We start from the raw sequence: 26,737 nt of genomic DNA, 5'->3' as shown, positions 1-26,737 counted from the left end.
AGCGCTTGTTGTGTTTTTAGGCCATCTCCTGGAAGTTGATGCTCGGCGCTCTGGTGGTGGCTTTGGGCAGCTTAGTGATGTCAGTCATCCTCACTGTGAGGAACTGAACACTACTTCATCATCATCATCATTTCTTATTTATGCCACTGAGAACTAGAGTGGTCTTACTCCATTTTGACGTTAAGTGCATGAGTGTTCAACGGCATATGTAGCAGATGAATACTAGTCTAAATCAAGGTCGAGTTCCAATATTCACTTTTCCTGGTTCATCACTGCAAAACTGTCAGCTCCTTCTTCCAAGATGAAACCAGGCTTCACCTCCTGCCAAAACATCCCAGAAAGTAAGATTCAGAGATTGATAGAAGCCTCAGAAAGGAAGTAGTGATTCAGCATGTCAGTATAGGTGAATGTTATTTGATTTTACATATCCTTTATTTATCCATGCAAGGCAATTGAGAACATGTTCTCATTTGCAACGCTGACCTTGTAGCAAACAAAGCATTTTGGAAATATGTCAAATCTTTCATGAAATATTGAAAATTTTGATGGATGTTTGGATTAAGACCACTATTGTGCTAAACGTCCCCCCCCCCCCTTCCCAATTGTGGTTCTCAGTGGCTCATTTTTACATTGAATGTAGGTCATACACTCTATGTGCCCGGCCATAACATTAGGTACACTTGCATCACATGACATCCAGTTCTATGGACAACTTCTGGATTTTCATAATGCAGTTGCACACTACTGCTGACTACAACCGCAGTAATAAACATGCTGTTAATTAATACCTCTCACAGTTTCAACCTAAAAATGCATGTTATTTTTATAACGGCAGAGTTTGTTTCCCTACTATTGTGACAGGTAAGTATATGTACACAGGTACTTAATACAGATTGGTTGCCATATTTGACCTGGAACAAGAATATCCATTCATCATACTTTGTCTGTATGGAAAATGAACAGTATGTAAGGGTTAAGATTACAGGATAGACAAACAAAATAATTCAGACAGAAATCTTTCCAGAAGATTTTATTAGAAATTTTTTTTAATTTTTGTTCTTTAAAAAAAAAGAAAAGTGCTTTGACCAGTCATGACTGTGTTCAGACTGTAATGTTGTGTGTACATTGAGGTTTAATAAAATAGCTCAAAAATTTTTTTCGTTCTCCTTCATATTCAAGAACAAATCGTGCAGTTCTTATAGTACAAAAACAAAAATAAATTTGGGTTCGTAAATCAGTAAGACGTGATTAATCAGGACCTGTGGAATCAGTAAAACTATTTACATGCAAAAATATATCGAATATAAACACGATCACAGAGTATATTGGTATTTTTAAAAGTGCTATTTCCAGGCAATAGAGAGAAAACTTCAAAGTGTAGTGAATGGATGATCCCATCAAAAAAAAAAAAAATTTACATGACCAAAAATTCTAATACATCTATATAAAAAAAAAATACAAATCACTTGATCCTGCCATGTGTCTACAGGCGGCAGCATGTGCCTAAAGTCTTCTTGGCGTTGGTGGCAGCAAGTTCCACTGGAGACGTTTTGGGTTTGACCACCTTTACATTCTTCTTCACTTCTCTTTAAAAGGGAACAAACAGCACACTCAAAGTCAGTCAATTAAAACTAGATTTACAAACGCAAACAAAAACTAAAACTAAAAATAAAACCAACCTGGCCAAATGGAGCACCGCCTCCACCACATTGGTTCCTTCTTTAGCGCTCGTTTCGCAGAACAGCGCGCCGTACGTCTGCGACAACAGCGGACAAACGCTCATTGTATGAACGAACACACACACACCAAAACAAAGACGAACCCACAAAACATGAACATAGGGACAAGAAAATTAACATGCACGGGAAAGCACAAATAAATACAAACACACGAAAAAAATAAACATACGCATACATACAAACACACCAAAACACGCACATACACACATAAATGAATACAGGAAGTCCTCGAGTTACGACGTACTTAGCGTAGGAACGGAACTCGTTCGTAAATCGAGGACTTCCTGTATATAAACATACATGCAAACACACACACATAAATGAACATAAACGCATTCTTGAACAACACACACAAACGCAAAAACATAGAAGTACGCATAAATGAACATACAAACACACATGAACAAAAAAAAAAAAAAAAAAAAACATCCACGCACAAGCAGTACAGTGGTTCTCAAAGGTTTTTCCACCAAGTATCACGTCACTCTGCAAGTACCACACTCATGACAACACCAAAATGCAGTAGCGCAGACGGCTGCAGTGTTTTTATTCCTAAAAAGTATGTTGAATATTATTGTAAGCCACTGTAACATTGAACACTAACACTGCACTTAAACAGAGGAAGATAAAGAAATGTACTGAATGATTCAGTTAAAATGTACTGCACTTCAACAAAAATTGGACCAAAATCCCTTATTTGAAAGCAAACAGTTCTAAAATATTAAATCCAAATGTACTGTACTTTAAAGCCAAGTACAATGGAACTCTTAAGTGTACTGTATTGGATTTAAAAAATGTAAGTCACTGTAACATTATGCCCAGTGTGAACATTTAATTCAGTGATACTTTTGCCTTGCACACTTTGACAACCACTGCAGTGTATTGTGTAGTATGCAGTACGGACCGTGGCCAACTTTTCTCCGTGCAAAGTGCTGACGCAGCGTTTGGCGGGCGTCTGCTCTCTCATGTCCACCTTGTTTCCAATAATGCACACGGGCACTTTATCCTCAGTGGCATTCTGGATGAACAACATCACGTGACACAAGTTATTTTGGTGAGGCCTAATTAAAGAGTGTCACAAAAAGTACCTGGATCTGGTCCAGCCACTCTCTGATGTTGAGGTAGCTGCTCTCAGACGTCACGTCGTACAAGAGCAGAACCCCGTGAGCTTTACGGAAATAAAACCTGGCGATGCTGCGGAACCTGCGGCGAGGGGAAAACAAAACTGTCATTATACGCTCACGTCTGCAAACAAACGAAACGTCTTCGTACCATGGAAGAAAAACAACACGAGAATTAAGTTATACACATTACTCAGTGATTTTTTTTTTTTTAAGATGCATTTACAGTATATTTGAGTGGAAATCGCAATTTTTATTTTTGTAACACTACAACTTTATTAAAGAATTACAACTTTGGAATATTTTTCTAAAAAAAAAATAAAAAAAAATTACTTTTTATCTTTCATGTTTATACTATTTTCCTGGTAATACAAAACTAATTGTCAAAAGTACTTTTGAGTTTTTTAATCATTTCTTACCACATTTTTATATTAGTACATGGGTTCCGTCTAGTGGTATGCAAAAGAATAACCAAATTGAATGTTTGAACTGTGCAGTGTTACAGTAGCTTAGTTAGTTATTTATTTATCGAGTACAGAATATTTGTCGAGTATAGTTGGGTTGTATTTAAATTTACACTGGCTTACAATTATATTAAATATACTTTTCAGAAATACATTTAAAAAACATTCATTTTACTCAAACATACACGATCATTTTGCAGCAGTCTCTTAATTTTTTTACAGAATTGTAAATTTAAAAGTATTTATTTTTGGTGAGTGATTGTGGCACCTTTCCTGTCCAGCCGTGTCCCAAATTTTCAGGTTGGTCTTCTGTCCGTCCACAAGCATCTTCTTGATCTGGAAATCAACCCCTGACACAGACACAAAAAAAAGACCCAATTAGGCTTTACGCCAGTAGCTGGCAAGTGTTATTTCAGATGTGATGTCGGATAATGTTTATTGAAGCGTGTAGTGGTGCAATTCAGTTTCACTTTTCAGTTTCTTCTTCTTCAAGAAGCGTTTGTGGTCAACATACCCAGCGTGGTCTGTATATCCGCTTTGAACTGGTTAAGCGCCAGTCGCAGCAGGAAGCTGGACTTCCCTGTTCCGGCGTCTCCCGCCAAGACCAAACTGTACATGGGCACGGCGTCCTCCATGTCGGACCCGTCCGAGCCCACCCCCGTCTGCGCCGAACACGACAATCGTAAGACGTACACGAGAGAGCTAGCCGGCCTGTATGTGAGCAACTCTTTCTACTGGCTTTATGCTCGGATTGGAAATAAACAAAGCCTTCTTGCTAATGTAGATGTTTATGCTGTATGGTGATGACTTTCCATTTTTACACAAGGGCAGGTGTGACTACCTCTTTAGCAAATGCAGACAACTGTTTTCGCATGGATGACGCATTGGAACTTCCGAAGCTCTGCCCCAAGGACAGCCCGGCCTCAGACTTGACATCCAATAACTGCGACAGACAAGAAAAACAGGAATCGGAATTATTCTTTGCGGGCTCACAAGTGTGCCTGAACTGTAAGAGCGCGCGACCCCCTCCCCTCCCTGACCTCGCCGTCGGAGTGGGCGCAGGAGTAGCTGCGGTGGACGGTCTCGGTGGAGCCTCGGCCGTCGTCCGTGTCCATGTCCGTGTCCATGTCGCTGGTCGAGCTCTCGGTGGTGTCCAAGGGCAGAGAGACGCCGCTGTCCAGGTATCTCTCCGCCCACAAGGACACGTTGGACATGGTCGAGTTGCTCGACTCTAAGCTGCGAAACACAAAAACAACTCCATTATTCATAATGTAACGGCTAACACACACTTAGTCATTAGCTCTAATATTTTGAGGTTTCTAAATTTTGCTTTTTTCAAAAATAGTTTGTAAATAAAAAATAGAAACCGACTCATTTTCGATTCATATCTTCTTGCACTCTTTGATGATTTGTATTCTTTTTTCAATGAACAAGAAAATGGGATATTTGTTTTTACTAAATAAAATGGCAGATATTTTTTTCATTAATATCTAACAATGTCAAACTTTTTTTTAAAATAAATAGTCATTAGGTCTTATATAAGCATTTAGAAATATATATTTTATATATCCAAATGAAAACTGCCATATATTTTCAGTTCATATCTCAAACAACTTACACTTTATTAAGTCAATATATATATATTTTCTAATGAATAAAACAAAATGGCAGATAAGACTGTGTATAACTTTGTTATTTTTATTTTAACAAATGTCATTTCTTGCCATTAAACTAATACAATTTTATTTTATTTTATTTTTTTTTTTAAATCTCAATCCAAAATGTGTGCACTTCCTGAACAATTTGTGGTTTGACCTCACCTGCTGCGTTTGAGTGTGCTCTGCCTCATGGGCTTCATCCTCCGTGCTGGGACTTCATTCTTTTGCGGGAGCTGCACGGACGAGAGAACGGAACGGGCGACTTCTCGTCATTGTTTGTGTTGAATTGTGCAATTTGTACGAGTGAAAACTCGCCTCGCGTTTAGCTTCTTCTGACGCCCAAGCGGAACGCAAGCCGTCGTTGCTGTCGTACAACTGCTTGTTCAAGTCCCTGCCAAGAAACATCGATTGATACTTTCGGTTTCAAAAAAACCCAAGAGCATAGTTGACTTTTTAGAACACATTTTTAAAATACATTTTTTTTTATGTTAGAGTGACAAAGACTGCAAAGAATTGTGTGTAACATTTGACATAATTTCTTGGTCTAATAACGTAGCAAATTTTGGCTCAAAAGATCTCAAATTTTCATGGGATGTGTAAAAACATAGTTAAATGTTAAATTCAAACTGGACTCTTTATTGCTAAAGTAACATTTTTGAAAAAGCACAACAAATAAAGTATTAGGCTAACGAATTCAAAGAGTTAAAGCGACCAAAAAGGAAAATGAGTGTCTGAACATTTGTGGGCGGCACGGTGGACGACTGGTTAGAGTGTCTGGCTCACAGTTCTGAGGACCGGGGTTCAATCCCCAGAGTTGGCATGTTCTCCCCGTGCCTGCGTGGGTTTTCTCCGGGCACTCCGGTTTCCTCCCACATCCCATAAACATGCGTGGTAGGTTGATTGAAGATTCTAAATTGTCCGGAGGTGTGAATGTGAGTGGTTTGTTTCTATGTGCCCTGCGATTGGCTGGCAACCAGTTCAGGATGTCCTGATGCCCGATGATAGCTGCGATAGGCTCCAGCGCTCCACCGCTCCTTGTGGAGATAAGCGGCTCAGATAATGGATGGATGGATGGATGAACATTTGTGAAATGGCTGATCAACTTTATATGTGAATACATTTTCTCAGATATTCCTACTTCAAATAATGTCAACATTTTTGGGAACTCGCTTGGCAAAAAAGAGGAGCTGTAGAAATAGGTGAGGCCAGTAATAAGAAGCCATCATTTCCTGATGCTGTGTAACAAAGACAAACTTACTGTAGAATCTGAATTTGACTGGCGTAAGACTCATACTCGATCACCATCCTCTTTAACTCGTTTGTTTCTCTGTCAACACAAATACGAAAAGGTGTGAAGAGGACATTCAAATGAGAAGAAAATGCAAATCCGGTGAGTGGGGCTGGCAGGGGAGCGCTCACCGTTCGTGCTGAGCCCGTTCGTCGGCGTACATGTTCTTCAGCTTGTCCAGCTCCGTGTGGAGGACGCCGACGTTTGTCTGTGACTCCAGCAAAGACGAGCGCAGCAGCTCGTTCTCCTGAGGGAACATTTCACGGCGCCGTAGTTGAGCGAGGCGTGCGGCCGGGACGTCCTCAACTTCCCGCAACTAAACTAACCTGTGACAGGTTGCCCACGCGTTGGTTGAAACTGAGCTCCTCCTCCTTGGAACGCGCAAACTCAGACGCCGCTTGGCTCTAAACAAAAACAATTGAAAGAATGAACATAGCTTGCGACTTCCGTAAAGCTAGGGTTAGGTTTTTTCCCCCCATAATCTACATTTCAGTTTTTTGTGAGCAGCTTTTCATTTACAGTAAATGAATGAGTGAGTCTTGAGACAAATTTAGAAGCAGACAAACTGGTCCTGCGGCTCTCTCGTCTACAGTCAACACGCGCCATCTGCAGGCGAGATTCTGTACAACCATTGCACCATTGATTTCTAAGCAGAACTTAATTTTTTTCCTCATTAGGGTTGATGGAGAGCTGGAAGCTATCCAAACACCAGAATTGGCAGAATTGTGCGGCTAAACCGTAATGCCTTTTTTTAATGTTCTAATGTTGACGGACGATTGCGCCACAGAGCCTGGATTCTGTGCAAGGTTTCTTCCTTAGCGGGAGTTAAATTATTACCTCCGTTGCCAAGTGCTTGGTAATGTGGGTTTCAGTTGGTTTTGTTATAATGCATGAGGCGTGTGGCTCTTGAAAATGCTCAACGTGCCTTCAGGTAACTGTAAATTCTGTAAATTGGCGCAATATACTGGCAATGAAATGGCCACATTACTCCTTCCTAATCTCCAGTTAACAGCAGGATGAGCCTTATAAATTTCATTCCAAAATCACCAGCAACAATACCATGAACAGTGTTGTGTGCAATATTATACATTGTCTGCTTAATTAACTGTTTATGGTCTTACTTTAATTAATACTATACACTATACATGCACTGTGTGTAGAATAACGGCATTTTTCAAAATCGGAAAAGACAGACCTGTGGTTCGGGAACGCAGAAAATTACATGCAAATTGCGCATTCACTTGACTGAGAAGAGGTGCTATCAATTTAAGAGTCGTTTGGTAACGGTGAGAAATTGATCCAATCTCAGTCTAGTGAAAGAGCCAATCAGTTTGGACACATAACCGTATAATTGGGATTTAACTTCAATTGAAATGTATTTGGTTCTCTGTACAGCTTCTTTTCATCACATGGAGGATCATTTGTGATCATTTATCAAATTTGTCCTTTTATTGTTTCACTCAGTCGTCCGTAGAGCAAACCTTGTTTTTGTTCACATTTCTGAGCCAAAGAATGTCTGTCACACATTTTGTTCTCATTGTTTCCTACGCATGAAATTTTTATTGGGTGGGGAAAAATAGTAACCAAACCAGAAAGTGAGTGCACAAATTTAAAAAAGCTTCTGGCATTAAAAAAAAATAAATCTGAAAAAAAAAAAAAAAACATTCAGGTGAGATTTTTATTTTTGGCTGAATTTTCTTCTGTAAAAAATTAATATTAATTATCAAAATGTATATTGTATAACTAACAGCAAAAATGTATTTCTACTTTTGTACTTGCAAAACCTTTTTTTTTTTTTTTAGTTTTACTCAACTACATTGTCGTTGAATCAGTACTTCTGCTTTTACCAGAGTATTTTATTTTCAGTATCTGTACTTCTACTTGAGTAGACCACCTCTACTTTTACCACGTCTGTTGATATGCATCTGTGTTGTGTTTTTAGATGTCCCAATAAAGAAAAATTTTAAATAAAAAATACAGTAGTCCAACATGCAGCTTCAATTAGAAATGCAAAAACTACATTAAACTCTACAGTACTATGCATGTCAATTATGCAACACGTAGTTATCCAATGTGTTTACACTGAACGAAGAGAGCGGTGAGACTGGCGCCTACTGTACCTGTAAAAGCCGGTCCACGGTGGCCTGCAGGTCTGCAATCTGGTTCTCGTGTTTTCTCTGCATGTTCCACAAGACTTCTTCCATTTTCTTGCGCTCCTTTGGACACAAAAGCCAAGCGCTCAGAGAAACATGATCTTTCACCTGACATCACAGAAGCTTCTTTGTGTGCATGTGGCTCACAGCAGCTACTGAGTATTCATACTTGAACAGTATACAAGGGTCTCACTCAGGTTTGTAAACTACTGCAATGACTAAGAGATGCCTGTAGATGGCGGTGTTGCATCGCTTTGGATTTGAAATCAGCACAGCTTTTGAGTAGAAGAAGTAGGGGGTAAAGCTCAGCTTGTCGTGTCGATTATGAGGGAGAAAAATGCCAACAGGTTGGAAGTTGGCAATGGTAATACAAGTAGTAGAAAAGAAAGTCTGCGTCACGATCGTGAGAAAAGATGAAGACAAGAGTTTACTCTTTATTTTGGTAGGTTCGGCGCTTATATTGTTACAGAACGCAATATTCTGTGGGTCTTGAAAGATCAGTCAAAATGTGTTAAGTGTTTTTATACTTTTATTGCAATAAATTTTTAGTACCAACAGCATAGTTGTACATGCTGCTACTTTTCACTCAGTCAGATCAATTATGATAAATAGTAAATGTTAAATATACTTTTTTTTTTAGGAATACATCTGTCTCATTTGTGATCAACACATCTTCTGTATGTTATTGTTGTCCATGATGGTGGTACTTGGCGAGCTACTTTTGTGTTTTTTTTTTTTTTAATAAATAGCATAAAAAGTTTGAAAACCAATGGTTTAGTATGAGGTCATCATCAAATGTTTATTCAAATCCAGCACTCACCTCAGTCCTCGCCCTTTCCTCAGTGCCCGCAAGTTGCTTCTGCATGTCGTCCTCCAGTTCGGACAGCTGACTGCTGTTCATGTCCCCCACTCTGCTTCCACACAAAAGGCACAAAAAAAAAAAAATAAAAATAAAAATTTTTTTTTAAAAGATGAACGACCCTGCTCCAAAGTGAAAAGCAGAGTGGTAAAAATATACGTGTGAATGCAATGCGGCGAGCATATTAAAGAACAGGTAGGCAGGCAACATTTGTTTCGACCTACTTCCTGGAGCGAGGAATGTCACTCCTCTGTGCCTCATAGCGGCAGGTCACTGAGGCACGAGAACAATTTTGACGCCGATGACGGAGGCTCGAAAAATTCTCTCTCTGTACCCGGGCTTGTGTTTACCGTGAAAAGTGGGTTTAATCTACTGCATACGAAGCCGCACTCGTCAGATTAAAACTTGCTTTGTGTATGCTTTTTCATAATCACACAACTGACAAGCTTTTTGGTAACACAAGTATCTGGAAATTAATGCTACGATTTTTTTTTCCAAATGCAAATGACAGGAACTTTGAATACATAAGAATAAAGGTGTTTATTCATCTGTGTTGACAGCAGTCCGATGAGCAATGATTTATTACATTAACATCCGTGGTGATTTGTTATACAAGCACCAGCAGTAAGGAGTTGCTAGCTTGCTTTTTTTATTTTTTTTTCCATTTTAGTGTTTAACATCTCAAAAAAGGTTTTTGGAAGAAAAAGCTACTGTCTACAAAAGCTGGAAACAACGTTTGGTTTTTATTGTAGCTCGCTTGCTTTTTAATAAGCAACATTATGCATTTTTTTTGGGGGGGGGGGAATAAAAAAATGTCATTACTATTTAACATCGACTTGGCGAACTAATTTAATTTTGAAAAAGTTTAAAATCCAATAGAAACAAAGATTTTATACATAGATCTACTTGTAAGTCACGTGTATTTTATATTAAAATATTCTTTAAAACATTAAAATCTACTTGTAAATCATATCCAACTTCTTGATTCTAATAAACACAACCAAATACTTTAAAATACAATTTCAAATGTCTGCTATATTTTATTTCAGACATTTTTTAAAAAAAATGTTTATTATTTTATTTAATAACAAACAAACAAACAAAAAAGTCCTTGAGCCGTTACCTTATCGTAGTGGAGGGGTTTGTGTGTCCCAATGATCCTAGGAGCTAAGTTGCTGGGGCTTTATCCCCCTGGCAGGGTCACCCATGACAAACAGGTCCTAGGTGAGGAACCAGACAAAGCACGGCTCTAAATACCCCTTTGATGATTCAAAACAGAGGAAAACATTTTCCTTTGCCCCGCACGGGTCACAGGGGCCCCCCTCTGGAGCCAGGCCTGGAGTTGGGGCTCGAAGGCGAGCGCCTGGTGGCCGGGCCTGCACCCGTGGGGCCCGGCCGGGCACAGCCAGAAAGAGTCCTGGCTCCTGACTGTTGTTTGTGCCTATGCACCAAACAACAGTTCAGAGTAGCCACCCTTTTTGGAGTCCCTGGCGACCGCTCCCGCTGGGATCTCCATCGGTCTGCTGGGGGACTTCAATGCTCACGTGGGCAATGACAGTGAGCTCTGGAAGGGCGTGATTGGGAGGAACAGCCCACTGGATCAGAACCAGAGTAGTGTTCCGTTATTAGACTTCTGTGCTCATCACGGATTGTCCATAACAAACACCATGTTCAAGCATAAGGGTGTCCACACGTGCACTTGGCACCAGGACACCCAAGGTCGCAGTCCGATGATCGACTTTGTGGTCGTGTCATCGGACACGCGGCCGCATGTCTTGGACACTCTGGTGAATAGAGGGGCGGAGCGGTCAACTGATCACCACCTGGTGTTGAGTTGGTTCCAATGGTGGGGGAAGATGCCGGTCCAACCTGGCAGGCCCAAATGTATTGTGAGGGTCTGCTGGGAACGTCTGGCAGAATCCCCTGTCAGAAGGACTTTCAAATCCCACCTCCGACAGAACTTCACCCACGTCGCGGGGGACATCGAGTCCGAGTGGACCATGTTCCGCGCCTCCATTGCTGCGGTGAGGTATGCCGTCAACCTGAAGGAGGAGTCCTATCGGGCCTTTTTGGCCTCCTCAATTCCACCGACACGCCTTCTGGGGTCTCTGAGACGGGCTCTCCTATCTCTGGGGTTGAGGTCACAGAGGTGGTTAAAAAGCTCCTCGGTGGCAAGGCCACCAGTCTACATGGACTTTTGTGGACTTGGAGAAGGCATTCGACCGTGTCCCTCGGGGAGTTCTGTGGGGCGTGCTTCGGGAGTATGGGGTGCCGAACCTCCTGATACGGACTGTTCGGTCCCTGTACGACCAGTCTCAGAGTTTGGTCCGCATTGACGGAAGTAAGTCGGACTTTTCGTTTCCGGTGAGGGTTGGACTCCGCCAAGGCTGCCCTTTGTCACCGATTCTGTTCATAACTTTTAAGGACAGAATGTCTAGGCGCAGCCGAGGCGTAGAGGGGGTCCGGTTTGCTGGCTTCAGTATTGAATCTCTGCTTTTTGCAGATGATGTGGTTCTGTTGGCTTCATCAAGCCGTGATCTCCAACTCTCACTGGAGCAGTTTGCAGCCGAGTGTGAAGCGGCTGAGATGAGAATCAGCACCTCCAAATCTGAGACCATGGTCCTCAGTCGGAAAAGGGTGGAGTGCCTTCTACGGGTTGGGGGCTTTATTTATAGCGCAGGCCATTGTATGCAAAGAGTATTCAACATAAATTAGTACATCCCCTTTGAAACGTGACACTACAACATTAAATTCATTGGTTCTGAAGATGATAATAGTTCGCATTTGTGGGAGTATTTCAGTAGAGTTGTGTGTCGTGGAAAATAAATGAAACAAAACAGTTATCGCAACAAATGTGGCGCAGGATATATCCAATTTAACTTAATTGGTCCAAAAATGCATCCACGTCAGCAACATTTAGACAGGCATAACAATGAAATGCGCTTCCACTAGACGGCACAATTAAACAGTGTTTACACCTGTTGCCATTAAAACAACAGAATAATAGCTTTGACAATTTGTGAGAACTGTAACTTGAGACGGGATCATCATTTTTTCCGTGTACTGTATATATTTTTGTGAGATTTTTATCATGTAAAATGCTGTATGCTCAATAAAGGCTGAGAAATACTCTTTTAGAGTAGTAAACTACACAATTGGACTTGCATAAACATTGGAATGTCTCAGTACAAGTTAAACCCAATCCACGTGTGAATACATTTGTTAGACACCCAGTATACTTGGCCTTTTACGCTGCTGACAAAACAGGATCACAAGAGCCAAGTAGGAAATACTAACCAGGATGTTGGCAACTCATAATAAAAGCGATCGCAGCGCAATTACTGTTTACAAAACGGTAAAACAAACACGCGTCATCCGACCGAGTGTACAGCGGAGAGTGACCCGATACGGTCGCGTCTACTGTGCGTGGGTCATCACATGACCACTGAGACACTCTACAGCTCTGCTTTCCATTGACAGAAAACAAAACAGTTACTAACGTCTGCCGCACACCAAGCGTTGCGGCCGAACGCAAATGAACTGTCGCCAAGTATGCAGGGTTGTGCTGGTAGCTTTCATGCGGCGTAAAGATAATTTGCTGCATATGTCAACCCGTATGGTTCCAAAGAAACTGAAAACTACTAGTTATAGTGTGGTTAAAATGCCTTATCGTATTACCCAACACTTTGAAAAAAGGAAGGAAATAATAGCTAAATATGAGAATGGTGTTTGTAATCTCACTGGGCAGATCTATCATCTGTATTTTTGTTTCACACCGAGTAAATATTTGTGAATAAATTGAGAAAAGCTCCTGATCATTTCACTGTACTTATTGACTTTTTACTTTTTTCAGTGTTGCGCAATGAGATTTTGCCTGAGTAAAAGGTTGGAAAACGCTAGTCTACAGCTTCCACTTTGCTGCAGTGGTCCATTTTATTAATTTTTTTGCTGCCCTTCGTCTCCTCTCGACTAAAATTTGACCGGCAGCCACATGCAGAGAAGTAAACGCAGTAGCCCATACTTCTCCTCCATTGTTCTGACTGACGTGTTCAATGCAAGTGTCCCCAACTCCATTTAACTTCCTTATTCCGAGCCAACCAACTTTTCAAATGTCTTTTTTATTTCTATACATTCCTGTTATTTCCAAATGCCTGAAATTTTGCAACCTTGCACACAGTACAACACGGTCTAAATAACTTTTTCCAACAAAACAGCCACATTTTTGAGGAACCTACTGATACATGTTGGGTTCTCACCGCCTCAAACTGGCCTCCAGCTGGTCACATTCCAGTCTGTTGTCCAGGGTTTGGCTGACCACAGAGAAGATGACTCGCTCATACTGCTGCAGCGCAATTGTGTTGGCACACGCCTGAAGGGTCTGGTGAAGGTCGGCCAGCTGTTCTCTCAGACTGCACGACAGGCGGAGAACGCAGAGTTAGGCATTTGAATATCAGACTTTGCCCCCATAATGTTACAATAAATAAATCAGCTGGGATAGGTTCCAGCTCACCCGCAACTATAATGTGGAAAAGAGCTAGAGTATAGAAAATGAACGGATAAATTTAAGATCAGATTTGAATATTCTTTCTTTACGGAGATGATAATTTGGAGTTTTGATTGACACGGTCACAGAGGTATCCATTTAACAATGTTTTTATTATTCAGATTAATTGGTACTTAGCTGTGATGAAATATTGAATTGTTTTGGAATGCTGCTGACAATGTCGCATAATAAAACAGTAGCCCTCGTCTTCTTCTAATCAGGTCAATCACTACAACCGTTTTAACAATGACAGTAATTAATTTCCTTCACAATTCAATGCATAGGCAGCAAAAGTACAATTAGATACTTGTGTAAAACAAATATACTCTGGTAGAACTAAAAGCAATAATGTTTGCTAATGTTGCAAACTGACCTCTCTCAATTCATGTTCTTATGTTGTCATCATCCACGAAGGTTGGGAGAAAAAAAAAAAAAAGTACCAATCCTATTTGGACAAAGTCAAGAGTAGAAAGTAGATTAAAAGTGCCCCAATTTACGAGTTTCTCAAGATAAAAGTCGTTGCTTGGGCGATTTGTATTTACTTTTTTTGCCTTAACTTGCGAGGAATGACTTGAGTTGCACTTTAGACCCTCTCCACTACTCCAGTGAAGTGGGGGAAAAAAAAAGGAAAAAGGGGAGCAATTATGGCGGAACCTCTTGGTAGAACCTCAGTTCACAAACAAAATTTTGGACAAATATTGCTTGGGTCCATGCGGATCGTCAGCATCTCTCACATCGCGTAAATGTGATTCACGACGCACACCGCTTCTTTCAGCTGCTTTTTTTTTTTGCCGTCAATTAGCGCTCAGTATGGCTCCCAAGAAAGTGAAAATTGCAATTAATCTTGAAATAGCATTTGCTCAAATTACCCTTAACAAATGAATCTATGTGAAGACACTGATCACTGATGACTTCTCAAAATAATTATCAACAATGATTTTAAAGGAAGAAAAAAGATGAATATATTAGTATGCTTTACACTTTACATTTTCCTATGATCAGTTTTATAACATTCCTAGGAAATCACAATGTCCCATGATCCCATCACTGGTGAGCTCTTTCAGAACAGGCCTGCAGGCTACTCATGTGGTCCATGGGGCCCACCTGGTACCAGTCTTGGTGACCCCTACTTGAGGCCATGTGTATGTGCGGGACTTTTGGCTTGAATACACTTCATAAAACCAGTTAATATCTTTACATTTTCTTATGTTTTTAATGACTATATTTTACAATATACTGCTACATTTCTTGATTAAAAATGTTAAAAAAATAAAAAATTGTCGTTTTTTTGGGGGGGGGGGGGGGGGCTGGAATGGATTAATTACTTTTCCATTCATTTTAATGGGGAAATATGTTTTGAGATATGAATGTTTTAAGGCGGCGGCACGGTGACCGACTGGTTAGAGCATCTGAGGATTGGGCTTCAATGCCCGGCCCCGCCTGTGTGAAGTTTGCATGTTCTCCCCGTGCCTGCGTGGGTTTTCTCCGGGCACTCCGATTTCCTCCCACATCCCAAAAACATGCATACTAGGTTAATTGACGACTCTAAATTGCCCGTAGGTGTGCATGTGAGTGCGAATGGTTCTTTGTTTGTATGTGGCCTGCGATTGGCTGGCAACCAGTTCAGGGTGTACCCCGCCTCCTGGCCGATGATAGCTGGGATAGGCTCCAGCACTCCCGCGAGCCTTGTGAGGATAAGCGGCTCAGAAAATGGATAGTTGTTTTAAGGCAAATTTATATACATAGTGCATTTCATACACAAGGTAACAATGTGATTTACATAATTAAAAGCATTTTTAAACAAAGCAAAAAAAAGTCCAGCAAAGTAAACAAAACAAAAAACCCAGCTCAAAATCATTTTAAAACCAAAAAAATGAAAATGACTAAAAACGTACAGTGCACAAAAGATATAGAAATGGAAAACGCTCAGTCATAAGCATTAGGAAAGAAAAAAAATCGTTTGTAACTTTGACATTTGGGCCTGACTTGACTTCTGTTGGAAACTAATTCCATTTGCGTGCAGCATAATAGCTAAATTCTGCTTCCCCATGCTTGCTTTGGACTCTATTTGACCCGAGCCTGTTAGCATTTCTTTCATGTACTCAGGAGCAAAACCCTTTAGTGACTTATAGACCTGCAGCAGAACTTTAAAGTCAATTCTATAACTGACTGAGAGCCAGTGTAAAGACTTTAGAATTGGAGTAATATGCTCAGACCTCTTTGTTCTGGTCAGAACCCGAGCTGCAGCTGTTTAATACTCTTTTTGGGGAGTCCAGTCAGAAGACCACTGCAATTGTCAAATCCACTTTAAGATAAGAGCACGGTCACGGAACTAATTAAACGCGTATCTCAAGGCACCACTGCGCCTTAAAAATCTACTCGAGTACAGCAACCAGTCGCAGTTACTTTGTTAATAAATACAGCGATGTATTCATGACCCAATGCTGTAACCAAACGATGGCCGCCTGACGGGAGCCGAATTCACCTTTCAGACAGAACACATTCGGCATCGAACCGGGCCGCGAACTCCATCCCCGGAGCGGCTGCCAAGCCCCGCGCTTGGAACACCTCCTGAAACCTGGACGAGAAGCCGCCGTAGTCGATGGAGCCCTCGTCGTTCACGTCGAACTTGCCGAACAGCGTTTGGACCTCGGCGTCGGGCACGTTGAGCTCCCGGCACACCAGCGTGAAGTCCTCGAACTCAATTTTACCTGACTGGTTGATGTCACAGGCGCAGAAGAGTCTCTGGAGGTTGCTCGGCTCCATTTTTTGATTTTGTTTTTAGCACATTTAAATATTAAAAACCTCAAGTGGCTACTTCATTTGCTTCTCACATCCTCTGAACCACACCTACTCACAAACTTTCTTGTAGGTGAGCCCCGAGCACCTGATTGGTCCGATGAACGTCACGTGGGAGGGAACTCTCAGGATTAAACGAACCGGAGTTCCGCTTCCGGTTACAACCTTTTTTTGGGGGGGGGGGGCTTTCGTGTGACGTCATCGGGAAGTGTGCCCGCAGCTGCTATTCAACTTCAAGGTGTATGACGCCTTACAACTTTTCTTTTCATTCTTTCCGCCACCACGCATTATTTAACACAGTTTCACTCCACATGAATACTTTTAAGAAAGTATCGGTTTGATCTTTATTTGGAAATCAAAATAAAGTGCCTTTTATATGCAATACAAAATAAATGGAGAACAGTGAATTATAATGCAAAAAAAAAATAATACATTTCACCATATTTTTTGTTTGTTTTTACACTGGCAGCTGAATTTACAAAACATTTTTTACATAAAGAACTTCTTAGTTACAATACATGTCACATTTGAAAGGCCTGACCACTGTGCCTTGAGGTGTGCCATGGGAAATTATCCAACTTAACTTACTGGTCCGAAAATTATTATTTATTTACTGCAAATAATGTATCTTTGTTGATCTATCTATCCCAGCGACATATAGTGACAGGTAGAACACTTCAATGCTCTTCCACTAGATGGCAGAAGGTACACTTAACCTTTTGCCATTCATACAACAGAAGAATACTTTATGTTCAACTAAACAGATTTCACACCAAGTAAATTTGTGAGTAAATTGAGTGATGATTATCATTATTTCACTATACAGTGGTGCCTTGAGATACAAGTTGAATTCATTCCGTGACTAATGCTTGCAACTCAAAACACTAGCACCTTAAATCATCTTTCCCCATTGAAATGAATGAAAATTATATTAATCCCTTCCAGCCCCCCCAAAAAAATGTATTCAATGGACATTGTGCTTTCTTTCTGGTGTATCCGTCTCAACCAAATGGCAGGAGTTTAATCTTTGCAGAGGAAAAAGAATATATGCCTGTGAGTGTTTTTATATTGTCTGTGTTGCTGTGCCATTTGTGTTCAAATATCTTGTACGAGACCGATACTAGTTTCATTACCCTGTTTTCTGGCATTTCCCATTGTGTGTTAGCATTAAGATAGCGGATGTTAAGGCAAAGTTGTTTTTTTTTACTTACTATGTGCAATTCTCTGTTTTGAGAGTGAACTTCAAATGCCGAGCTATTGCTTGTTGTACAGTGAGTTGAGTTCACTGCCACTATACAGCACTTGTATCTCAAATAGTTGCTCTCGAATCAAAGCAAAAATAAAAAACGCCCGAGCGATAGCTTGTATCTCGAAAAATTCATTCAGATTACTTGTATTGCAAGGCACCACCGTAAATAATTTTTTTGTGCTGTGCCATGAAATGTTTCTGACGCAAAATATGTGCCTCAATAATGGCGATAAAATACTGAAACACCGACTGCGGTTTTTAAGGGTGTTTAGAATTTTGTTTTTACCAGCACACATTTAAACTAAATTAGCTCTGCTACTTGTTTTCTTTGTTCTGCAATCGACATTGGTAATATTGCCCGAGCCACCACAGCTGCCTTTTATTTTCTTTGCCATAACAGTCAAAGCATGAGCTCCGTCTGTGTGATTGATTAGGGCAGGGGCAGACCACAGGGAAAAAAAGAAAATAAAATAAAAAGAGAAATGTAATTCTATTCTTATCTGTGTTTGACATTAAAAACGAGCCGGTGGTTATTTGTTTGCAACACCACATAGATTGAGTCCCTGATGGAGGCAAAAGCCTCTGACACATTTAAAAAAAAAAAAAAGAAAAATACAAAATAAAAAAAAATAAAAAACACACACCTCTTTAGCCAATGCTGTACAATGGTGACAATATTAACATATTCACTCTTGTGTCATAGCAGTGACTCTACAGCTCTGTCGTTACCTGGTTAGTTTGAAGATCCCAAGAGGCACATCTCTCGATTGTAGTCCTGAAAAGGCATGATGCATTCCCCCCAAAAGGCAGACTTATTGTCAAAGCCATGACTAAGGCTTCTCAATATCTTGTGCAAAATACTCTTTGCATTTCTCTGTCAATTAAAAAAAAATACAAATAAAAATCAAACGATGCCCATCTACAAATGAAATAAAATGTTGCATGGTTGACTAATGTCATAATGGGACAGCTAATTAGAGAAATACCTTTGTGTGTATAAGAAGTTATTTCTTTCATAGGTTGAAGACCATTTAAGCAACCAGATTATGAATACACAACAGGTGTATTATTTCCCTTTGCGAACCTGGAAAAACGTCCATTTGGCCATGTATAGAGGCTGAGAATAAGAATGACTGTATTGGACCCTAATATAATCATGTGTTATCTGCATACAGTAGATACAGTCATTATTGCGTGAGCGAGTGTGTGTTCGCAGTGCCACTGACCCTAAAGTGATAGCATAATTGTGCTTAACCTCAAGGAGACATTGTTCCATCACGTCACTTGTCATGATGTGCTTTTGCATAGACTGCCTATCTCGATACGTGAACACGCTTATAATCCCTTCGTTATTGTGTAATTATTTGGAAAACTTGGGGGAAACAAACAAAAGCTATAGTTTTGATATTTTTATACAATGGGTATTTTTGGTATGGTATGAGGTGGATGTTCTTGCTGATCCCGTTGGGGCAATTTTTTAAGTTCAAGCTAGGCATGGGCCGTTTACTAGTTTCAACATAAACAGTTTTTTTAAGATGTCATGGTTTCAAAGGTTCTCAAACCTTTAATCGGCGGTACGAGCTTAGGAGGGGTGGGGGGGTCCTGAGTCAAAGTGACTCCCTCCCTCTCCAGTTGTTGTTGTGAGCAGTCAGTGAGCACAACAAATTTTCGCCTTGGGAATTTTTCAGGTACTGCAATTTGGTAGAGGAAGGATATGCAAAACATGCTCACGAAGAGTGGCTGCCATAGGAGGCAACACATCCAATACAATCTCACATTTACGAGAGCGCCACCTATTACTCTTTGAGAAATTCGAGGTAGCCTAACTATTACTGTGTTGAAATGAAAGTTTGCAACCAGCTAGGAGTGTTAGCGTGTCTACAATTGGTGAAATAAATACTATAGAAATTGCTACCGAGGCATCTAACTAGCATAGCTAACATCAGTTCCTTTCCGCGTTGACGTTACTTCACAAAGCAGAGAATTAGCTACTCATTTTCTGAAAGATAAGTACAGCAGTGCTATAAAATACGAGTTTAATTTGTTCTATGACCATGCTCGTATCTTGAAACACTTGTATCTCAAACAATCTTTGCCCATTGAAATTAATGGAAATCAAATTCCTCCTTTTCAAAAGGAGGAAGTTGATCGTGTCGGCACTCTTATCTCAAGGCACCACTTTTGCTGTTGTACGGATATCAGTTGTTGATTATTCAAACAGTTCAAATTAAAACATTTTAGAACTGTAATTGCATCACCATGATACCGCAATATTTATGCTCATGGTTATCATACCGTCAGAATCTGATACCGGCCCATGCCTACGCACAGCAAAACTTGTCTCTGAATTACTTGCATACAACCAATGTTCCATTTTAGCCTAAGTGCAAAAATGAAGACACTGAAAGAGGCTTTTTATTGTTTTGCCTCCGGCTTGCTGTCTTTACATGATCTGGCGGGAGTTGACCTTGCTACAGTACAGTAGATAGTGCATAGCCGAAGGGTAGGCTCTTAATGGCAGACAGACTGACAAATAAAAGAAACTACGAAAAATCTTTATCTCGGAGTGTGAACATGTTCGAAGACCTGTCTTCAAAGCGAAACGATTATGGACGGACTGAGAGGCAACACTACGGTGTGAAGCTGTGCTTTTGTTAATTCCTCCTGGGTGTGTGGGTGTGTGGGTGCGTGTGTGTGATGTTTTCATCTGTGAGATCGTGTTACCGCTGTAAGGAGTGTCACTTTTTTTTCTCACTTCCTTATTTTGGCCTTGGCGGAGGTCTGCACACACAACTTACATTCTGTTTTTGAGCTGTATGCCAGAGCACCAAATATTTGAAGGCGGTCAGTGCGCTCTGAACGCACAAAATAAATTGTTCATGGACCACAGGAATGGCACAAACTAGGACAAAGTGCAAAACGTGTGTGACCAAATGTTTTCCCATGAAGATACTCCTCTCTCTCTCTCTCTCTCTCTCTCTTTCTCTCTTTCTCGCCGAGGAGTTTGTGTCTGTCAGCAGGTGGACGCTCATCTAGTTTTATTAGAATTTTTACACCACGGAGTCTTTTATCTCAGATCCCAGTCTGACTCGAGGCCGCGGGCTCGTGGGAGAGATCTCCACACGGCTCTCCTGCAGGTCCAGAGGCCTCTTTTCCGAATCGGAGAAGCTCTTACTGTTTTCGGGCGATGAGCCCTCGTGCGGGGGCGTGCCGCACGTGTAGTTGTCGTGAAGGGTCTGGTAGCCCTTGTGGTCCACCACGGAGGCAGCCACGGCGTTGCCGTTGAGCGGCAAGTTCTCGGCGGGCTTCGGCACCATTCTGGGCTTCTTCGGTTGCATGTTGGGGCACTCGCCTTCCTTGATCATGGACTTCATGCGGTCGCGGTTTCTGTAGATTACAAACAGGGAGAAGACCAGCAGGGAGAAGGCCAGGAGGCCGCACACCACGATGAGCTCATTCCAGTAGGTCTTGGTGTTGATCTGCGGGGAGTGAGCCTCGCCGGGCAGGATGACAAAGTGGTCTTGCGAGGCGGCTGGGGTACGGGTACGGCCCGTTTGGGTGACGCTCTCACGCTTGGCCTCGCCCCGCACGCAGTAGTTGGACAGCAGCTGTCGAAAGCCTTCCTCCACGGACCAGCACTCGTAGGTCTCCTGCCTGTCTGCCTGAGCAACCACCACCAATCCCCCCTCTGGGCTGGGGTAATGAAAGTGACCCGAAGTCTCACTGAACACCCACAACCTCTCAGCCAGATTGGACCGCAGCTTGCAAGGCAACACTTGGAAAGTGTTGGCGGGGATAACGATCACCTGGCAAGACGACATTCCTGCGGAGAGACCGACACTGGTTTATATTTCAAAGTAGACCTTTTCAGAATGCTGGTAAAAATTAGATATCAGGGTACTTCCAAGTGCCAGAATGCAATTGAGTAACAATGACCTTTGAACAGAAACTGCAGAGCAACCTACACAGAAAGATGATATGACAATACTCTCAAGTATTCTTTCTACACTGCGAAAAACAAGTTATAATGGTGAAAGCGCAATCGCAACTCTCTTCTTCAGGTATTTTCATCAAGTTTACATGTTTTATTTGCACATGTGCACCACACTGAGGCCAAGGCGTGCACAACATATACCTCCTGAGAAAGTGGAGTAAGTTATAGGTTATTTTTGAGTGAAATGTATGCTATGTTCAATAAAAGTTTGTAATTTTGAACAATGTTCAATTAAAATAAAAAAATTTTCATCAAAACTGCAAGACGTAAATGGCATTATCAAGTATCAGTACTTGGTACCGGCAAATACTCAAATATAAATACTCTGGGGAAAGAGCATCACTTGTTATAACAATATCTTTTCCCATTATAACCTGAACTGAAGATATGATAGTTAGTGTGGCAGCCAACCATGGCAGCCTTCCGTGCCCCTCCACTTCGTCAATGAGGAACAACGCTACCTCAAGAGATAAACGGGCAACGTGAAATGATAGAAGGGTTGTGAAGCAAGAGTGTGGCTATTTTACACGATTCAATTAAATTCTACATTATGCTTGGCTTGAGTCATGATGGATAAGATTATTATCAGTATGCATACTCTTAAGAAGGATTTTAAAATGCATGGGGTTTTATCCGAAGAAAGAACAAATCCGACCCTCTTGAGGTAGTGAAGCATAAAGTCAAATTTAATTTAATGGTGGAGTTTTATTGTACATGACAATCCAGATGTTTATAAACCAATGAGGTAATAAAAACTGTCACAGGGTGTGACTCTTTCTCTGTTGCTCACTTACGTGCATGTGCAGACTTGGCAAACCGTGTGCTCATCACAGACTTGTTGCAAATAGCTGAAGCGTCTGCATTATCCACATCCTGCTGCAGCTGACTGGAAAAACAAAACAGCAAAACTCAACTTTCCTGTTACTCTTCTTATTAATACTTATCATGGAAATGTCAGCCTTAAAGGCGTGAACTGAGGGGTAAAAAAAAACAAAACAACTAAAACAGAAGGGTGCGTACTTGCTTAGCGGAGCCTGTCTGACATCAACACACTGTCTGCCATTCCAGGCACAGTACGGGTCCCTGGAGAGGATGCACTCCCCGCAGCTCTGGTAATTAGTGCAGTTAGCTAGTGGGACCTCCACCAGTTCAGAGAAAGTGGAAACATAAAGAAGACCCTGTGAAGGTGACGAAGCATAATCGGTTAGCAGGCTACATGGATGTAGGTGTTTTTCTTCAGCTGGAACTTGGGCCTTGGTCAAGATGGAGGGATTTATAAACTGTTCCAAATAGCAGTCAGTGTTAGCACAAAACCGTCAGGCTACTGCGAGAAAGCAAAAAAGTAATGACAAGCCTACTAAAAAGCAGAAATCTATTTGGTTAAATTAGCTAGCTAATTTTTGGGCTAAAAAACTGACTGGTATTTGAACTGTTTATAATTCCCTCCACCTTGACTAAGGCCCCAGTTTCAGCTGAAGAAAAGAAAAACAGCCCCAAAGCATGATCTGCCACACCATCACGCTTTAATGCCGCTATGGTGATATGTTTGCACTGAACGCTTCTTATTGAATTATGGCAACATGGGTTCGGGAGATTTTGTTACGGTCCGATGAAACCAAGGTTGAACGTTTTGGCCTATGATGTCAGAAAATGCCGACTCGAACAGTTGAACTTTAATTGAGGTTAATCAGAGGCTCTTTAAATGGTGCCAGGTGCGTGCTGACTCCCACTTAACATGAGTTGGAATGTGATTGGTAAATTATGAAAACTCATATCCCAGAAATAAGAGGGTGTGCACACTTGCACACCAAATTATATATATATTTTTTTTCAATTGAGTTGTACAGGTAATGGGTCTCATTAATGGTCGAAAAAAAGTTTTGAAAGGATTTATCTTGTTCTTGTTTTTATATCACAAAAACCTGGAATTTGAACCAGGGTGTGTAGACTTCTTAAATCCACTGTACTAGATGACGATATACATCTTCCCTGCCTGAGTTGTATCCAAATGCAGTGCTCTAAGATTTACGTTTTGTCTTCAATCCAACTTGCCATCATTCAGGAAGTTTCACAGATCCAGCTGTTAAAGCCCCAGCTGTTTGCAGTTCCCCCCCGAGGGACTGCCGCACGTATTTAGCTCATTTAACACAAGTTCTCCTTGAGGTTGTCATCTCTCATGCCTCATAGAACTAGAACACCTAAATTGCCGATAAATGCATTCGGTACGCTTGTTATTGCGCTCCACCACGAGAAAGCTCTGCAACAGCGAGCGCAAGCGTTACCGTTTCTGAGTCCAGCTGGATGTGCTGCACTGGCTGGGAGTCACGGAAGAGCGCCAGCTCCTCAATGATGTGCATCTTGTTCTTCACACTCACGGCTTTATGGAGTCGTCCATCATCTAGAAAGAAGACGGAGTTCAACTTGAAAGGAAGCCATAAAATGTGGTTAGCTTCTACAATTTAATGGCATCCATTTTTGTGTAGACGTTTGCGGCATTTCTGTAAAAAATAGGTGCCGGGTACAGAATGCCTGTGTCTACCGCAGACCTCAACTGAAAACCATGACAGAAACCTGTTGTGTTTGGGGTTGTTTTTCTCATGTACTCTATTATTTATTTTTTATTTTTTTTACCTTATAGCGGTGCTTTGAGATATCAGTTCAATTAATTCCGTGACGATGTGTTAATAAGAAAATAGCACTCTATAACATTGTACTATAAAAACATACAGTAATAACAAAATAAAATAATACAAAGAAATTAAAATTTGTCACTTTTTTTGCTTCAATTCAATGGAAATTGTGCTGCTCCTTCTGGTTTGTGTGCTTTGATCACCCGGGGGCAGCATATTTCAGACATATGGCTATAAAGTACATGGAGCAGGTCTCAGCTCCTCAGTAAGCTCCAGTAATATTAGTCATTCTTTGCAGAGGATAAAGAATATATGCCTCTAAGTTTTGTTATACAGTATTATCTGTCTAAATTTGTTGCCCCACAGTTTGTGTTCAAATATCTACTGATTAAAGCATTATAACACCGCCACATAGACACTATTCGTCAATGGACTTTCCTATTTTGTCTCAGCAATAAGCTACGGACTTGAAGAATTGTTTACTATCTGCTAAACTGCTGCTTGTTGTGAAGTGAGTTGAGTTCACTGCCGCTCAACAGCACACGTTATCTCAAATTTTGTGAAATCAAACAAATCAGCCGAACAACGGCAAGTCGGGTCACTCGTCTCTCAAGGCACCAATGTATTCATCTTTTGCTTCTTCTACAGGGAAGCATGTGAAGTTTAACATTTTTTTTTCGTGAACATGAAAATAAACGTCTTAAATCCTAAACTGTTTGAGAATCACTGTTCTTGAGTGTGTCCCACAACCTCTTGCGCATGAAAAGTGCCATTACATGATGCTTTTATAGCTGTTTTTGACGGTGTCTTGTGCATCTACCTGTGCCGATGAAGAGCACGTGGTAGGCCTTGCGCGCCGCCACGACTTGATGGACGGCGATCTGCGTGTAGCGAGCGTGGCGTTTGAGCAGCAGGGGCTGGCTGCGGAGCACGTTGTCCATGAGGAAGTGGTCTTTGACGAAATTCAACACCTTGTCCGGCATGTGGAGAGATGACAAGACGCCTTGCTTCCGGGCCGCGTTCGTGATACACTGTGAGGAAAAAACAACAAGGGTCAAGGTTTCTCTTTAGGCGTCTGGCTTTGGAGAAATTTGTCCTGGAGCAAGGGACAGCTGCATACACAAATAAATACCATCATACATCAAAAAAAATTACGCAAGTAAATCTACCCTTTAAATTGTGTCATATTTGGAAGGAGTGCGCTGAGTATGTGCGTTGGGCCAGTGAAAAATTTTACTAATGCTAAACAATTATGCGATTACGGTTGAATCTTGTTTTGGTGCTGGTGTATTGGATGATAGTTTGAAGAAACAACACACACAGTGATGACTTGAGATACGAGTTGAATTTGTTCCTTGAATGGATATGACTAAGACTTTCCAGCCTCCCCCCCACCCAAAAAAACTGTTGTAATATGTATTTCAATGATGCAAAATAGCATTCCATAATATTGTACTTCATAAAAAAAAAAAGCATTCAGCAATGACATAATAAAATGGAATTAAAAATAATCAAACTGTTTTGTCACACTGTATCAATTGAATGGCAAGTGTACTGCTCTCTGGTGTGCCCTCATTGGCCACCTGGGGGCAGTATAAGACAGACAGATGAACAGACTGTTCATTGAGATGTCTCAACTCAACAGCTCATCAGTACAGCACTAATAGTAGTTGTTCTTCATAGAGGATAAAGAATGAATGACTGTGATTAGTTTTTTTTTTTTTTAATAACCTGTCCTGTTCTTCTGCTAGGTCAAGCAAGATAGAGAATATGTATCCCTTTTATGGTGGAACGGCTTTACTGCGCAAAAGTGGAGTTTTTTTTTTTTTTTTTTTTACACTGCCACTGTGGTTCTTTGTATCATGATGGATATTTATTGAAACAGCATGAGGTTTTAAAGGAGAGTGACATTGTTTTTCTACGTGTTGATGAATGCTTGTGTTTAATGAGTTGCTTAAAGGTTTATAGCACTGCAACATAGATGCTAATTAGCATTAGCATCAAGCTAGCGGACTGAAAGTCTAAGCTATGTGGTTGGTTTAAACACACCAGGTTCAATTCTCTTTGTTTTATGATTAGTTTGACAGTAAACTTTAAGTGGGAGTGGCAATAAATAGCTTGAAGCCTCTTATTTTTGAAGAACTGTTCATTGATCTCCCAAATTGCTGCTTGTTGTGACATGAGTCAAGTTGAGTTCACTGCCACCATAGAATGTTCGTATCGCAAGTTAAAGCAAAAAA

General features: G+C 41.0%; 3 protein-coding genes across 9 annotated transcripts in view; 1 reads left to right on the top strand and 2 right to left on the bottom strand.

Moving 5' to 3' along the window:
* fkbp16 (FKBP prolyl isomerase 16) overlaps nt 1-1,154 on the top strand; it is a 42,060-nt gene extending 40,906 nt beyond the window's left edge. For both annotated transcript variants that reach the window (XM_061773279.1, XM_061773280.1), the window contains one exon: nt 21-1,154. In XM_061773279.1, coding sequence (XP_061629263.1) covers nt 21-107 — 87 coding nt within the window. In that variant the 3' untranslated portion in view covers nt 108-1,154. The remainder of the gene's footprint in view (nt 1-20) is intronic.
* On the bottom strand, nt 1,016-16,689 carry rasef2 (RAS and EF-hand domain containing 2). The gene is made up of 17 exons (XM_061773278.1): nt 16,311-16,689; nt 13,539-13,691; nt 9,244-9,334; nt 8,391-8,486; nt 6,597-6,674; nt 6,402-6,517; nt 6,241-6,309; nt 5,298-5,373; nt 5,145-5,215; nt 4,365-4,560; nt 4,166-4,267; nt 3,839-3,986; nt 3,593-3,674; nt 2,828-2,942; nt 2,644-2,757; nt 1,680-1,756; nt 1,016-1,586 (listed from the first exon to the last, which is right to left on the bottom strand). The coding sequence occupies exons 1-17, from the start codon at nt 16,589-16,591 to the stop codon at nt 1,484-1,486; spliced, it is 1,968 nt and encodes a 655-aa protein (XP_061629262.1). The 5' UTR covers nt 16,592-16,689; the 3' UTR covers nt 1,016-1,483.
* A 251-nt stretch (nt 16,690-16,940) lies between these two features.
* Nucleotides 16,941-26,737, bottom strand: part of sema4ba (sema domain, immunoglobulin domain (Ig), transmembrane domain (TM) and short cytoplasmic domain, (semaphorin) 4Ba) — a 72,009-nt gene continuing 62,212 nt past the window's right edge. For all 6 annotated transcript variants that reach the window (XM_061773275.1, XM_061773271.1, XM_061773274.1 and 3 more), the window contains 5 exons: nt 25,318-25,528; nt 24,150-24,265; nt 22,888-23,045; nt 22,662-22,753; nt 16,941-21,696 (listed from right to left, as the gene is read on the bottom strand). In XM_061773275.1, the coding sequence (XP_061629259.1) occupies nt 20,924-21,696; nt 22,662-22,753; nt 22,888-23,045; nt 24,150-24,265; nt 25,318-25,528 (1,350 nt within the window). In that variant the 3' untranslated portion in view covers nt 16,941-20,923. The remainder of the gene's footprint in view (nt 21,697-22,661; nt 22,754-22,887; nt 23,046-24,149; nt 24,266-25,317; nt 25,529-26,737) is intronic.

This window comes from Phyllopteryx taeniolatus, chromosome 5 (genome assembly GCF_024500385.1).
Source record: "Phyllopteryx taeniolatus isolate TA_2022b chromosome 5, UOR_Ptae_1.2, whole genome shotgun sequence".
Lineage (NCBI taxonomy): Eukaryota > Metazoa > Chordata > Actinopteri > Syngnathiformes > Syngnathidae > Phyllopteryx > Phyllopteryx taeniolatus.
The sequence above is the reverse complement of the archived record's forward strand: the minus strand, read 5'-3'. Positions and strand labels throughout refer to the sequence as shown.